Below are 16,539 nucleotides of genomic sequence, written 5' to 3' on the forward strand. Positions count from 1 at the left end.
TTTTAACTATTACAGTACTATAATATGGGGGTTTAATCAGGGCCAATTTTTTTTTTTTTTTGCTTGTGTCTTTACTGGTCTTGTCACATGTTTGTGAGCACAGGCTAAATAAAGGAAACATCTCTCTGTATGATATCAGCAAATCAAGCTACAGCCTCCAAAAAGATTACAAACACCTCTTTGAACATCCAAAATGTATCGCTGGGTGACTTTTAGACCTACTATTAATTTGAATAGGACTTTACCGGAAACGTGGTGTCACGTGACTCCTGTTTAGTTTCCCGCCTGTATTCGTACACAGTAATTTAGTACCCGGAAACGGCAGCAGAGTGACATCTCGCTCTGTAAAAACTTCCCGTTCAGGCTGCGTGCAACCTCACTGTATGGCTTTGAGAAGAAGGAGACACCCTTAATACAGTTTAAACAGCTGTTTGTTTGGCTGCCGCAGCTGGAGGGCTACGCTTTAACATTTTACGGGAAGCTCGAAAGTTTTTGTTTATTTTTTTGGATGTAAAACATCACGAGTGGCTCAACAAAAGTCTGCAGTGTGTCGTCGTCGTCTGCTCGTCATTCAGAACCTCTGCCGTCTGGAAAGACACAGGTAGCTAATGACATGCAAATGAAATGAAAGCCCTCTTATAACCTTTCAGTGGCATTACTGTTAGTGCTACCACTGCACTTCCATCTTTTAATATCAATTCCCATGTTTTCCTGCAGAATGAAGCGAAATGACGTCAAATTGATTTTAGGGAAAGCTTTTTTTTTTTTTTTTTTTTTTTTTTTTTTTTTACTAAATGGATCCACATACAGTTTCATGAAACGAGTCCATGGGCCCTTCAAGTGAATTAAAACCCCACATTTTCAGTGTGATCTGACGTAGTTTGCACTTATGCTAAGTCGAAGAAAGGGCTGATTTTCCTCTCTGAGAAAGTGGTAGGCCTATCTAGATGTCTGCTTCCAAAATGTGGAAAGTTTCACGCTAACATGTCTCCCCCATCATTTTAGTGACAGTGTAAAGATTTTCTGAGCTACAAGCATTCAAAATACATCGGGGTTTGTCCAGAAAAAGCAAATCAACACCTGTGACAGAGAAACCGAAATAAGCATTGGCACCCTGGATGTTATATGTGCTTTTATTACAGCTCAACTGTTGTTCGTGTAAATCAGGCCTCCCTTTCACACCTTTAGTTGGTCCAAAATGCTGCTGTTCACCTTCTTAACAGAAAGCATAAGATGCAACTTATTCCTCTGATCTGGCCTCTCTTCAGTAGCTTCCCCTGCATCTTAGGATTGATTTTAAGATTTATTTTTTGCGTTGAACCCACCATATATTGCTTATCTCTTAACACCTTATGTGCCTCCAATCAGAATCAGAATCAGAAAGGGTTTTATTGCCAAATGTTGAGCAGGTTTACAACATTAGGAAATTGCTGCGGTGCTTCAGTGCAAACATACTGTCATAAATTACGCTAAAATAGACATGAAAATGAAAATAAGAATAAGAATTAAAAGTGCTACGTAGATAGATATATACATGAGTGCAGGTGGTGATCAGTGCCAAACATGGAATGATGCAGTGAACACAGTGTAGGGTCATGTGTTAGTGGTGGGAACAGTCATACGGTTATTGTTCATGAGTCCAACAGCAGAGGGGAAGAAACTGTTCTTGTGGCGAGAGGTTCTGGTGCGAATGGACCGGAGCCTCCTGCCTGAGGGGAGCAGGTCAAACAGACTGTGTCCAGGGTGTGAAGGGTCAGCTGTGATCAGAGTGCACGCCCCAGTGTCCTGGAGGTGTACAGGTCCTGCAGAGATGGGAGTCTGCAGCCAATCACCTTCTCAGCAGAGCGCACAACACGCTGCAGTCTCTGTTTGTCCCTGATAGTGGCTCCAGCGTACCACACGGTGATGGAGGAGGTGAGGATGGACTCAATGATTGCAGTGTAGAATTGCATCATTGTCCGTGTTGGCAGGTTGAATTTCTTCAGCTGCCTCAGGAAGTACATCCTCTGCTGGGCTTTCTTGATGACGGAGGTGATGGTGGGCTCCCACTTCAGGTCCTGGGTGATGGTGGTACCCAGGAAGCGGAATGAGTCCACAGAGGTGATGGGGGTGTCAGTCAGGATGATGGGGGGGGGAGTGGGGCTGTGTGCTTCCTGAAGTCCACAATATTCTCCACTGTCTTCTGGGCATTCAGCACCAGGTTGTTGTGGCTGCACCAGGACACCAGACGTTCAACCTCCCTCCTGTAGGCAGACTCATCCCCGTCCGAGATGAGTCCAATAACGGTGGTGTCATCTGCAAACTTGATTTGCAAGGGCCCTAAGATCTGCTAACCAGCTATAAACACTAGCCTTAAGAACAGGGAGGGGAAGTCTAACTTTCTCAGCTATAGTCCCTAAATTGTTGAATAAGTTGCCCCCCACCTCATGTTAAACTGGCTCCCACCTTTAGTATGCCTTCAAACTCATGTTTATTCTTTGACTTTAAAGTCTGCGTGAAAGCTTAGATATTTAAGCTGATGTATTGTCTCTTGCATTTTTGTGTTAATTACTGATAAGTGTGGGCATGTGTGCGTGGTGCATCTTTCTTTATTGTGTAACTATCTGCTTCATGTGCAACACTGGTCAACTTTGTTATTTTAAATATGTTTCATAAACAAATTTGGACTAGAATTTTTCTGTTAAACGTTTAAAAACATATTTCTGGGTCAATTTTCAAGGATCATATCATTTTTGACACCAGGCTCATCTTATACATCCATTTCCTGTGTTTCAAAAGTAAATATCTAATATAGTCATTTTAACACTTACAAGTATTTGGGCTTTGAAATAAAAAAATAAAAAAACACAGAAGGGTGTCTGGATCAGTGGATCCTTTGCATTCATGGACTAGGACAGGCTTCAGCTGTGTTGGATTAACGACACATCTAAAACCTACAGGGACACCGGCCCTCGAGGCCTGGAGTTGCCCACCCCTGGACTAGGAGAACTTCCTCAGAATCTGAAGTTGTTGGATCATTGTGATATCACCAAACTATTCTATAAAACACACAAACATCAGTGTTTTCATAGCCATGAGTTAAAAATGTGACTGCCAGAAATGATTTTGACACAGAACAGATTCATGTATATCTAAATGTAGGGGAAAGTGATGCTCATATGACCCTTGACTGTTTACCCAAAGTGCTTTGTTTTTTTGTTTGTTTTCTCCAGTGAAATATTTAAAAAAAACCCAAAAAAAAACCCCCAGTAATGTTTGCACTTGGTGCAGGTGTTAGTCTGCACCCTAAAATTGTTTAAATGTATAAAACCACAGCAGATCCAAACTAGCCCACTGGTACAAACTATATCAGTTTGTACTGATGTAGCTTGGAGAATACAGAGGTTTGTAGTCAATACAATGCACTTACCACATTGTAGCTGAAATTATCCCTATGTTGTTGGTGCCATATGTGTCCGCCTTTACTTGGGGGTCTAACATTTATCCACAATCACGGTTTCTTCATTCATTTTTATGGTTGGGCTTCTCTGTTATGGCAAGAATCTTGGTAATTTTTGTCACTGTTTTTGCATTGTTTTGTTTTTAATAATTAACTGAAGCCAAATTTCTAACTGAGATAGAAATTTGGTGCTTGCACAGTCCTAGTTTGTGGTTAGTTTGTTGTTTACTAAAATGTTATGTGTAATGCTTGAGAAGTGCCAGCAGGTGACAGTGTACCCTCACTGTGTGTAACACAGCACTAACAGAGCCTCCACCATGTTTTACAGATGACTGTAGACACACAGTTGTACCTCTCTCTTTAGGTTCTTCAAACATATTGACGACAATTTTAATCAGAAATTTCAAATTTACATTAATTAAGACCTGTTGCCACTGATTTTCAGTGCAGTTCTTGTGTAATTTGGCTACCTCAGCGTTTTCTCCCTGTTTCCCTTCCTTAAGAATAGATTCTAGACAGCTATCCTTTCTGAGAATATTTCTGTGAGACTTCAGTGAACAGTAGATGAATCAACTAAGGTGAGAGGTGTACATCTCAGGTCCTGTGTAAAGTCTGCTGGATTTTTCTTTTTCCCTATTTCTTAAAGACACAGCTTTCAGATGCTGTGTAACTGTTGTAGATCATGTTTATTCTAGCCACTTCTTCTCTGGTTCTTCACTTATCCGGTTTCCTGTTGTGACTCACCTTGTTGGAAAAAAAATAAATAAATAAAATTATGTCTGTCAAATTGTGTTGTCTTTGGCATTTTCATAGATTCACCTTCAAGTGACCACACGTTGTTTTTCAAACATTTTTGGACATATTTCAAATTATTGAAATTATTATTTTTTCTCATATGGAGTGAAAATAATGTAGAATTAAACTGTTTAATTAGAAAGTGTTTCTTATTACTAAGTTTCACTATTGTGAAAATAATGTCATTTGAATTTTAAAGTGATGCAGTGACTTTAAAGAGAATGTAGGTTGTTCGGTACAAGCTATAAGCTTGTATTGATAGCTCATTGGTTCTTAATTTAAGGCGAGTGCGTCTTCAGAGGAGCAGCAAGGCAAGAGTCATTATTCAGCCATCGACCTGCTGGGCAAATTTAGCTCTCCACCGCCCACCTTCCTCTCTACATGCAAACAATATAGCAGCACAAATTAGGACTTGCTGCTTTGTGTCAATTGAGAGTCCAACAAAGATGCTACATAGAGTGATATGTCATTAGTGAGCAGGTGGGGTGGGAGGACATATAGCTGCTGCCTCTCCAATTAAGTAATGAAGTGGTTTCTATGGAGACCAGGCTGCTGTGTCTGCTTGGGGAGGGGGCAGAGTTCAGAGTCGGCAGTTGTCAACTCTGCTGCAAGTGGAGGGTTAAATGCCGGGGCTGCAGGGGGAAGCCCCTCATTAAACATACCTAAATTTAATCAAAGGGACACCTGAGCCTTTCTTTGAAGTTTCAGTTGCACCGCTCACAGAAAATGGATAAACTGCAGCACCATTACGATGATGTAATCATAAAAACATACCTAAGCAGCTTTAACATTATTGCACTGTGAATGTCAAAACTAAACACGAAACTAACACTCTTAATCCTGTTCCTTATGGAAATGTTTGCTGTTTTTTATTTTTAAAATATAAATTACTCTACTATTCCTTTGATTTATCTCTATTTGTGTTCCTTTTTAACACAGTATTTAGGTAGAACTTGTTTACCTACTGATCAGTAAATATCGTGGGGATGCTGTTGCCTTTGTTCCCTTTATACAAACTTCTTGGTTGGCATTTGGCCTTTGCTCTCAGTCTCTTATATGTTAAAAGGATTATCAATCAGCCTAACTTTCTTTTAGGGGGGTTTCGTGGTGATCAGTGAGGTGTCCTCAAACCTAATTAGATGACTGTAACCCTCATATGAGCAGCTACAGGCCTGGTGGTCTGGTAGTGGGACTCTCTGGGCTCAGATTTTCAACTAGGGAGAGTGAGAACAAGCAGAGTGAAAGGCCAAGCAAAGAGAAGGGGGCACTCAAATCCGTTTTAAGCCTTTTGTCATTTATTCAGGGATTTATTTGTCATTAAAGAGTGATAACGGCATCTGTGGAACGTTTAGACTTTTTGCTAGATTTGGGGGGGGGGGGGGGGAAATTAAAATCAACATTTAAGTCAAAGTCAGCGTGATGGTGGTGGTGGTGATGTCATAAAAAATGACTTTGTGGACCTTTTGTGGCAGAGTTGTTTCTGAAGTTTAGAGGTCAGAGTCATTTGCTCAACTTAAGATTCACTACAGCAGTTTGTGCAGCATCTCCAGATGTGATTCTGCTACAAGAGTTAATATCATGTTGTTGAGTTGAGTGCTGCAACACAACACGGTCTGTGCGAGATCTTAATAATTGGGCTGGTGATATATTGCCTGTACTCAGCAGTGTCTTTTTGAGAGGGGGCCAGACAAAGCCAAGACCCTCGGCCTCCTGCTGTTTTTAATAGTTCTTTAGGTAATGTGGGAGCTTCAGTCTTTTATGGAGGGAAAGAATGTGTCTAAAATATAAAGCAGGTTGATGAATGTGAACTTTAACATGTTCTTTATCACTAATGCATTATTTTAAGAGGGGAAAAAAGTTGAATTTTTTTTCTCAATTTTTATTGTTTATTTTTTGCTTCAAGCCTTTAAATGTTAAAGTAGTTTTAGCAAAGTAGTGTCCTGCAGAGGTGTCTCTTCTCCTCTCACCTCTGGAGGGTGATAAAGAGCTTCTGGAGGAGGGTGCATCGTATCTCCCTGCTGCTCCCATTGCTTTCTGAAATGGACTTGTTTTATGGGTTGTACATCTTTTGTTTTCTTGTTCACAACCTCTCTGTGGTCATTCCTCGTGGAAGTTCTTTGAAGGCCTAGAATAGCTTTGAGGAGAAGCCCCCTCCTCCCTTCTGTCCTCTTCTTCTCCTCTGCTACCTTTTATTGAATCCTGCTTCTGTATCATTTATCTCTGAACACCCCCTCACCCCTGTCTGCCCATTTGTGGGGGCTGTTAGGGGGCATCCTCTTTTCTCTCCCAGCTGGGTTTGTTGACACACAGTCAACCTACGCTTCTCTTTCACCTCTGCTCCCCCTCTTTTTAACTCTCACCCCCCACCTCGCAGCTCCTCTCTCTGCTTCGACTGAACAGTAAAGCTGCCACAGCTGTGGGTTGTATTGGCATAGCTGCTGGGGGGGTAAATATATTGCAGTCATTACCTTTTGTTCAAGAGTTGACAGTTTTAAAACATTTCAGCTTCTCAGTGTGTAGAGGAACTGAAGAGAAAAGGATGCCCCGATGATTTGAGTGTAACAGCTTTTTAAATATGGGAGGAGAAGGAAGGAAAATCAGAGAATACACATTCATAACTAATTAGCAGAAAAAGATGTGAATTGAAAGGAAAACGTGCATTGGAAAAAAAAAACAAGCTTATGAATTGCCTCTTTAAAAAAAATGTCCATTGTGCTATCAGTACACAGACAAATCTCATACAAATAAGACAGAGGGAAGAAATTTGAATTACAGCTCATGAACAGTCACTGAAGTTTAATTTGTGTATTGTTTTCGCCAACAGGTGTTGGAATGAACAGGTCCAGGTCCAGCTGGGATAAAAAGACCTCCCAAGCTTCAGTCACCAGGATAACCCGCAGCTCTCAGGCCAGGCACACCAACCACATAGAGCCCCCGGACTCCGGGCCGAGCCTGTATGGAAAACAAAGGAGGAAGCAAACTGATTCGGCATTGGCTCAGAACCTCAGTCAGATGAGTGTGAGTGGACAGGATGCTTTGTTTACAGGGTAAGGACATGTAACAGTGATCCTGTATAAAGAAAACCACTTAACATCACACAAGTCCAGTACAGCAGTGTATTAATTAATAGGAAAATGTTCAGTGTCTTGGAGAACTTTTGGCTCTCTCAAGCCATTTTTCCACAGGAACATCAGGAAACATCAAGACAATGGCCCTCATTTACTAATATATACATAGAAATGTCACTATGCTATGAGCACTAAATAAAAATAATCAGGTTTTAAAAACATAATATGATCAAGAAATTGGAGTGCAAGTGTTGCAGCAGTGTGGCCTTAATATGCTTTAAAACTGAGGCATGATCATCATCATTATGTACAGAAGTGTTCATATCAAGTATTTTTGTCTAGCAGTGAAATGGTTGCCTATGAACTAATTATTATTTTTAAAAGTATGCTTCAGCCCACGCCCACCAAAATGTCTTGAGTCTTGGTTTCTTTACACTCAGTTTTAAATCCTTTTGTTTGATTCTGTGGGTTTTACTGTTGGTTAACATTTGGGAAACGTGACAGAGATGAAATTATGAATATTTTGTCATTTAAAGATGTGTTAACTAGAGCAGGGCAATATGGCCAAAAATATTTATCACGATATATATTTGAAAATTTGCGATAACGATATAACTGACGATATAATTGATGCGAGACAAAATACAACTCCACAACATTACTAGCGCAAAAAGACAACCTTCCATTTATTTTCACTTAAACAAGAAGCTGGTTTTTATGTACATTAAAGCTTTATAAAAATGTAACAGTGCAAATGCAAATTCCTTGCTGAAAGTTTAACCAAAAGGCATTTCCAGTAGAAATGGGCTGACATATACTGAGCATAACCATGTATAATATTCACTGAAGTTAAAAAGAGGTGCTTTGCAACATTAAACTGCAGTGTGCAGTATGCATTTTTCGGACCATGAGGTGCACAGGATTATAAGAATCAGAATCAGAATCAGAATACTTTATTGATCCCTGGGGGAAATTATTTTTTGTTACAGTGCTCCATTTTAAACCAACATTAAGACAAGACAGACAATACGCTAACTAAGAATAGTACAATATATACATATATATACATACATACATACATAAGTCACTTATAAATAAATATTTGGAAAAGAAACATGTGTAGTTGTAGCAGCAAACAGTGTGTTAAGTGGATGCGTTGTACAGGGAGATGGCCACAGGCAGGAATGATTTCCTGTGTCGTTCAGTGGTGCTTTTCGGTAATCTCAGTCTCTCACTGAACGTGCTCCTGTGACTGACCAACATGTCATGGAGTGGGTGGGAGGTGTTATCCAACATTGTCTTTATCTTGGACAGCATCCGCCTCTCCGACACCACCTTGAGGGAGTCCAGCTCCATCCCCACAACATTGCTGGCCTTACGGATCAGTTTATTAAGTCTGTTGGCATCTGCGACCCTCAGCCTGCTCCCCCAGCATGCAACAGCATAGAGGATCGCACTGGCCACCACAGACTCATAGAAAATCCTCAGCATTTTCTGGCAGATGTTGAAGGACCTCAGTCGCCTCAAAAAATAGAGACGACTCTGGCCCTTCCTGTAAAGTGCTGTGGTGTTTTTAGCCCAGTCCAGTTTATTGTCAATGTGTACTCCAAGGTATTTATAGTCCTCCACAATGTCAACACTGACCCCCTGGATTGAAACAGGGGTGAAGTGTTTCCTGGTCTTCCTGAAGTCCACGATCAGTTCCTTGGTCTTTGCCACGTTGAGCTGCAGATGATTCTGCTCACACCACGTGACAAAGGAGTCGACCACAGCCCGGTACTCTGTCTCATCATCCCTGCTGATGCATCCAACCACCGCAGAGTCATCAGAAAACTTCTGAAGATGGCAGGTCTCTGTGCAGTGGCTGAAGTCTGTGGTGTAGAGGGTGAAGAGGAAGGGGGAGAGGACAGTCCCCTGTGGTGCCCCTGTGTTGCTAATCACCTTGTCAGACACACACTGTGGGAGACGTACATATTGTGGTCTTCCTGTCAGGTAATCAACAATCCAGGACACCAGAGAAGCATCCACCTGCATCGCTGCTAACTTATCACCCAGGAGGGTCGGCCTGATGGTGTTGAAAGCACTGGAAAAGTCAAAAAACATGACCCTCACAGTGCTCGCCGGCTGGTCCAGATGGGTGTAGACACGATTGAGCAGGTAGATGATGGCGTCCTCTGTTCCGAGACGAGGCTGATAAGCGAACTGAAGGGGATCCAGATGTGGTCTTACTATGGGTCGCAGCTGGTCCAGGATGAGCCTTTCCAGGGTCTTCATGATGTGGGAGGTCAGTGCCACGGGCCTGTAATCCTGGGAGCCACTGGGACGAGGCGTCTTTGGTACAGGGACGAGGCATGATGTCTTCCACATCACCGGGACCCTCTGCAGACTCAGACTCAGCATAAACAGTTTATGAAAGACTCCACACAGCTGGGGGGCACAGGCCTTGAGGACAAGGGGACTCACTCCGTCTGGTCCAGCAGACTTGCCTGAGTGAAGTCTCCTCATTTGCATCTCAACCTGGTATTGAGTGAAGGTGATGGGTGGGGGAGGGGTGTCAGGAATCTCACAGGAGGCAACATGTGAAGAGAGAGGCTGGCACAGTGGTGTGGTTCTGGATTCCAGGCTGACTGCAGGTGAGGTTGTGGGGGTGGGAGCAGACACTGTGGTGTCGAATCTATTGAAAAACAGATTCAACTCGTCGGCTCTATTCTCACCTCCCTCAGCTCCCCTGCTGTTGGTTGGCCTGAATCCAGTGATGGTCTTCATGCCCCTCCACACCTCTCTCATGCTGTTCTGCTGGAGTTTCCACTCCAGCTTCCTCCTGTAATTGTCCTTAGCCTCTCTGATCTTGTCCTTTAGTAACACCTGGACCTTCCTCACCTCCTCTTTGTTGCCCCCTCTGAAAGCCCTCTTCTTGTTGTTGAGGAGGGCTTTGATGTCCTTAGTCACCCACGGCTTGTTATTTGGGTAACAATGAACAGTCTGAGCTGGAACAATGGAGTCGGTGCAGAAAGTTATGTAGTCTGTGATACACTCAGTAAGCCCATTGATGTCCTCGGCGTGAGGCTCACAGAGTGTTTCCCAGTCGGTCACCTCGAAACAGCCCTGTAGTTCCGCTATTGCCTCCTCCGACCACCTCCTAACAGTCCTGGTGGTCACAGGTTCCCTCCTCACAATTGGCACATAGCGGGGGGTGAGGTGAATCAGGTTATGATCTGACCTACCAAGTGGGGGGAGGGAGGAGGAGCTGTATGCATCCTTGACGTTAGCATACAGTAAGTCTAAAGTTTTCTCTCCCCTGGTGGGACAGTCCACATATTGTTTGAATGTTGGTAGTGTATTGTCCAGTGATACATGGTTGAAGTCACCCGAGATCACAAAGGCACTCGGGTGCTGAGTCTGTAGCCGAGCTATGGCAGAGTGGATAGTGTCACATGCAGCTGTGGGGTTAGCAGAGGGGGGAACATAAACAGCCACCAAGATGACGTGAGAGAATTCCCTGGGTAAATAATACGGCCTGAGTCCAACAGCACACAGTTCAGTGTCCGGGCAACAAATCCTTTCTTTGATTGTTATGTTGGCAGGGTTACACCACCGGTTGTTAACTAAAACAGCAAGCCCACCTCCTTTACGCTTACCGCTAGCGATGCTGTCCCTGTCCGCCCGAACAGTGTGGAAGCCTTCCACGGAAGCATTCTCATCGGGAATGACCTGGTGCAGCCATGATTCGGTGAAACACATCAGGCTACACTCTCGGTATTCCCTCTGACTCCGTACCAGTGCTGAGAGCTCGTCGATTTTAATTGCCAACGATCGCACATTTCCCATCACGATAGACGGCAGACACGGTTTAAACCTCCTCCTCGCTTCGAGCCTCCGCTGTCTCACCGTCACCTTTTTTCTTCTCTTCTGTCCTTGACCTCTGCATCCCCGATGTGTTTTCCTCCAAATTTCAGCTGGTACTTCTGCGGGCACTTCTGCGGGCCTGGCCAGCGAGCCGGCCGGCATCAGGGCGATCAGCTGATCTCTGGAGTAAACAGTCCGTGCGTGTAGGAGATGTGCCGCGGTCCCGTTCCATGATAAAAGTAACAGTTCCACGGCCACCAGAAGAACAAAAACTCTCTCAATCCACATGATTGAGTAAGAGATAGAAAACGGAGGAAAATACAAGTCAGAAAAAAAAAGAATACGTAAGAAAAAAGAGCTAAACTAAGAGAAAAGCAGGAGCGACTGTAACAGGCTGCACGCTGGTTGGCGCATGCGCACTTAAGCGAAATTAAGCGAAACAAAGCAGTCAGATAAATCAAACTTTATTAAACTCATTCTTCTTGCTTCCTCCACTTCTCTACCATTGATTCATTAATGTTGAATTCTCTGGCAGCTGCTCTATTCCCATGTTGTTGCAGTATATTAATGACTAACCTCGTATTGTGGATGGATTATCTCAGTTGTTCTCGTGACTGAAGTTTGGGGCATTTACAGCATCCTGCCATGCGATTGCATTTGTCTCTAACCATGAAGAACCTTCACGTTAACTTTTATAAGTGTAAAAGTGTTAGTGTTCGTCCTCCAGCTTCACTGTTTATGTTATGCTAACATAGCTGTGTCGCTAGCGATAACGTAGCACATCATTATATACCAGCTAGCCCAACTTCAGTAACCCTACAAACCTCACTGCTGTGTAGTTTGTCTTCATTTATGTTGGAAGTGATAGCAGAGCTGTACCTTTGAATTTTTCCAGAAATCTCTCAGTCAGAACATGCTATATCATGCTTAGGCAACTAGCGAAACTAGCGAGCTTACTTCCGCTAGCTTCCTGCTAACTTCTAACTCCGTTAGTTTTGTTTTCATGGATGCCTGGAAGTTAAACTTCATAGTTACACCTGGTAAAGCAGCAATGCTGATCGTTTTATTAAAGATGAAAGAATTTAGACAGTTTAACTCTCAGTGATGCTGCAGTGTTTGCTTGACCTGAAAGTACGGAGTTTAGGACCCAGATTACTCCCAGATTTAAGAGCATCTTAGTCCGACAAGTACGACAATAACGACGGCCGCTTGCATGTTCTGCAAAAAATGTGCTTTGTTGTGTATCTGACGGACAAACACCAAACCAGTTCCACATCACGGAAGTTGCACCATTTTTACAAACCAATTCTGGTTCATCTGTTTCACTCAACAATCGGCCATGTGCGTATGAAAACAAAGGCACTGCGCGTGCGCGTTTTACTCATATTCTATCGCGATATTTCATTTTCCTATCGTCGCCTAACATTATACCGGTATTACCGTGAACGTTATAATATGACCCAGCCCTAGTGTTAACATTCTGAGGCGTGCTGGCCTTCTCAGACAGGTATAATTGTAATAAAATATTGATGGATGCTGGATTTGTGCTGAAGATCACAGATCTGTTTGAGATTCCTTTTGGTTGAGGTGCCTGTGGTCTTTGAGTAGAACATGCAGGATGTAGGACCATTCACTAGCTGTGAAGTCACTGCATTACTATTACATACTGCTCTATTATTTGAGCCACCAGGTGAAAGATTTAACAGCCAGTGTTTGCATCACATGCACTTACTGAAGTTCAGCACTGTTTTATGAAACAAAAATGACACACGGACTTCATGAGGAGTTTAGGACTCACAGTGCTGAAGAGAGTCCTGCAACAATGAGCGGAAACATAATGAATTTGGGGCAGATTACACCTCCTTGGCGGTATGGCCTGACTGATAACTGTCTAAAGTAATGTTGGTGTGGTCCATGTGACACGAGACTATAAAAAGAAATAATGAAAGCTGCAAAGTAAAGCACACACTGTCTTTTTCTCCAGTAAAGGAAAGGTTCCCAAAGCCAGCAGTGATTCTGTGCCGGCACCTCAGCCCTCTGCACCAAGATCTGATCAGACTGCTCCATCTTCGCCCGCTGTTAAGTCATCATCCCAGGGAGGCCTGGCATCTGTGGCTCGGCTGGTGAAGCTCGGCCGCTGTAAGAACGTAGTGGTGGTGGCTGGAGCAGGAATCAGCACAGCAAGTGGGATCCCAGACTTTAGGTTGGTGTCTAAAACCTCACCAATCTGCAGATTTTCACTGTGAAAGCTGTGTAGCAGCTCAACCTTCTTGTCCATAAGAAGAAATCCACCACTGGCTCACTTTTATCTGCATTACTTGAACCTCAGAAAATCAGTGTTTCAGAATGTACCAATGTACCAATTTTTCAGGACTCCAGGAACAGGTCTTTACGCAAACTTGGAAAAGTATAACATCCCATACCCAGAAGCCATTTTCAACATCGACTACTTCTCCAATGACCCGCAGCCGTTCTTCTCCTTGGCTAAGGCTCTGTATCCTGGCAGCCATCGTCCAAACTACATACACTACTTCATCCGCATGCTTCATCACAAAGGCCTCCTGCTCCGATTGTACACCCAGAACATCGACGGACTGGAGAAATGTGAGTGAGAAACAGTTGGGCTACAGCATCAGTGTTGTTTTGAAGCTGCCCAGTGGTTTGTGCATTGACTTAAGCTCGAGATGCCTCATTACCATTAATGTGACTTTTTGAAAAACCCAGCTACAGGATTGGAAGATTTGGCTGCCTTTTTTTATTGAAGCATCTGCCAGCAGGGATGAATTGTAAAGGGTTGTTGTTTGACGATTTAACAATAAGGTGTCTTTGAAGGGGCTCCCTGTCCACTGCTGTTTGGTAGCTTTCATTTTTCAGTGTACTTCGCTATCTGTGAGTTCTTCAGTGCATTAGTCAGAGAAGATGTGTAATTTAATTTACCTTTTTGGTGGGGGATTTGTCAATGTAGCGGCTACCTCGGGTTTTACAAAGTGGCTGCAGCTAAAAAAAAAATTGAGTTTAGCTAAATCTACTTTTTCAAGGCCAAGGAATCCAGTGCAGGAAAAACAGGTTTCCCCCGTACAGCAAGTGATGTTATCTGTGCTCTGTGGATGATTTTATATAAGCGATCGAAGAAACGCCATCAACACTGGCTTTCTCTTTACAAGCAGCGTATCAACATTAAGACAACCCTCAACTGCAATGGCATCTTTTCTGTAGCTGAATGCAGAAGAAGGTGAGAACTCAGTCCGTCACTGCTCTAAAGCAGCACATTTTGAGAGTTCATATTCAAACAAAGGTACTGGTGACAGCTGCTCTGCAGGACCCAAAGCTGGCTGCCTGTTCTCCGTTCTCCTGTGTCATAGTCGGTTCAAGCTAATTTGTTGCTGTTATTGAATTCCTTGGCCTAAAAGTATATTTAGCAGTTAAAATCAATGTTATAATTAGTTTCTTTTTTTGTTTTTTAAAGAAGTTTAGAAGCAGAAATCCACAGAGACATCTGGGCAAAATGCAACACTGTGCTTAAAAAAACAGCTTTTAGATATCCCCCTAAAAACCCACCAAAAATACAATTAATTAACAATAATTATAAACCCTCACTATGTGGAATATCTTGTTATGTAAAAGATTTCAGTCAGCACGCCTGATGTTAAGATTTGTCTTGAGGGAGCTAGAGTAAGATTTTTATTCCCCCTCATTATTGTCTGACTTTAATAAAAGTCAAATAGGACAAACTCAGATTGTTTGCATTAATGCTCCTGTTTCGCTCCTAATGTGATCATATTTGAAAACCTTCAGTGTGTGGCATCCCTGATGAAAAACTCGTAGAAGCTCATGGAAGTTTTGCCACTGCTTCGTGTCACCTGTGCTACACTCCTTACCCCGCTGAGGAGGCCAAGGTTCGTATGCCTCTTTATATTATATATGAATCCCATGCGCTTGATGCCACGTTAATCTTTCCTGCGTGTTTTTTGTCTAACAGCGGGCGATAATGAATGACAACGTCCCCATATGCACATTTTGTGCCGCAACGGTCAAACCGGATGTTGTGTTTTTCGGAGAGGACCTTCCTCAGAAGTATTTCCTGCACACTAAAGATTTCCCAAAAGCTGACCTGCTCATCATTATGGGCACGTCTTTGCAGGTAAACATTAAAATTTAATATGATATCATAGTAAAAACAGGTTGTTTGTGTAAAGGCACATTCCATTAAATGTTAAATAAAATGTTTCAGATTGAGCCATTTGCCAGCTTGGTGAACACGGTGCGCTCCACTGTGCCACGTCTCCTCCTGAACCGACATGCTGTGGGTCCCTTTGAGAAGGTCCCGCTCCGGCGAGGGGACCACATGGAGCTAGGAAACCTGGAGGATACTGTGCGGAAGTTTGCCGAAATGCTCGGCTGGAACAACGAGATCGAAGAGCTGATGAGGAACCAGGAAACACTGGTGGGTTCTAAAAGCTCTCACAGGTCATACATGTCTCAGTTAAAAAGGAAAAAAGCTGCAGAATGATTGTTACACAGTCCTGTGGCACTCAGTGGTTTTCATTTCTTTCTGCAGACCATCCCAGCGTTGGTAAGCAGTCCGCCATCACAGACATGTCCGATCAGAGCAACAGCAGAGCCTCAAGGCAGGACGGAGACATCCAGGTCCATACCAGGAGCTCAGAGAGCAGCAGGCAGCGGTGGCGAGGAGACAGATTCTGAGACAGACAGCAAGAGCTCTGCATCGTCCACCCTAAGCAACTAAATATTACGACACTTGAGGGATTTTGAAGTTTCCACTATCCATAGTTCACATGGCAGACTGTTCTGTTAACTGTAACCTCTAATCAGATTAGAGTCTTACCTCTTCATCTAAGAGCCAGTAATGTGATGTTTGTATCATGGTTATATGAACGCGTCAAAAGGTTAATCAAGTTCAAACAGCATCCATCAAGAACACTAGTAGACATTCGAGCCTTGTATCAAAAATATTAATTTTAAGGTGTTTTAAGTCAGTGTAATGTGTTAATGTTTTATAATCAGTATAACACTGTCTTTGAGAGCGTATTTAATAAAAGTATTGTGTAATTTGCACTTTGTCCAAAAAAAGACATTTATTCTTCAGTCTATTAACTTTTGTGGAAATGATATGATGCCAGTTCATAAATGCTTTCCACTTAGAAAAACACGAAAACTTGAATGTGGTGGAATAATTGTTTACAGCTGAGCACAAAACAAATCTACAGCGATGCGGGGAAAAATACAGACATGAGAAACCCAGCAAATGATAACCAACTTTGGCAAATCGAAAAGAGTAAAGTCAACTTGCACAAATTTGATTAACAATGAGAAACGCTGATGTAACAAGCAGTTAAATTATGGGTATAACCGGCCAAGCATGTGAGATCT

The 16,539-nt window shown here is 42.9% G+C and overlaps 1 protein-coding gene across 1 annotated transcript; it reads left to right on the forward strand.

Moving 5' to 3' along the window:
• The first annotated feature begins 320 nt into the window (after positions 1–320).
• On the forward strand, positions 321–16,427 carry LOC308392408 (NAD-dependent protein deacetylase sirtuin-3). Its single transcript, XM_080875437.1, has 8 exons — positions 321–601; positions 7,059–7,281; positions 13,133–13,351; positions 13,520–13,752; positions 14,944–15,044; positions 15,128–15,289; positions 15,380–15,592; positions 15,707–16,427. Exons 2-8 carry the CDS (start codon positions 7,067–7,069, stop codon positions 15,893–15,895), a joined length of 1,332 nt encoding a protein of 443 aa, XP_080731563.1. The 5' UTR covers positions 321–601; positions 7,059–7,066; the 3' UTR covers positions 15,896–16,427.
• Positions 16,428–16,539: the final 112 nt, after the last annotated feature.

Source organism: Rhamphochromis sp. 'chilingali' (assembly GCF_963969265.1).
Source record: "Rhamphochromis sp. 'chilingali' genome assembly, chromosome: 2".
Classification (NCBI taxonomy): Eukaryota; Metazoa; Chordata; class Actinopteri; order Cichliformes; family Cichlidae; genus Rhamphochromis; species Rhamphochromis sp. 'chilingali'.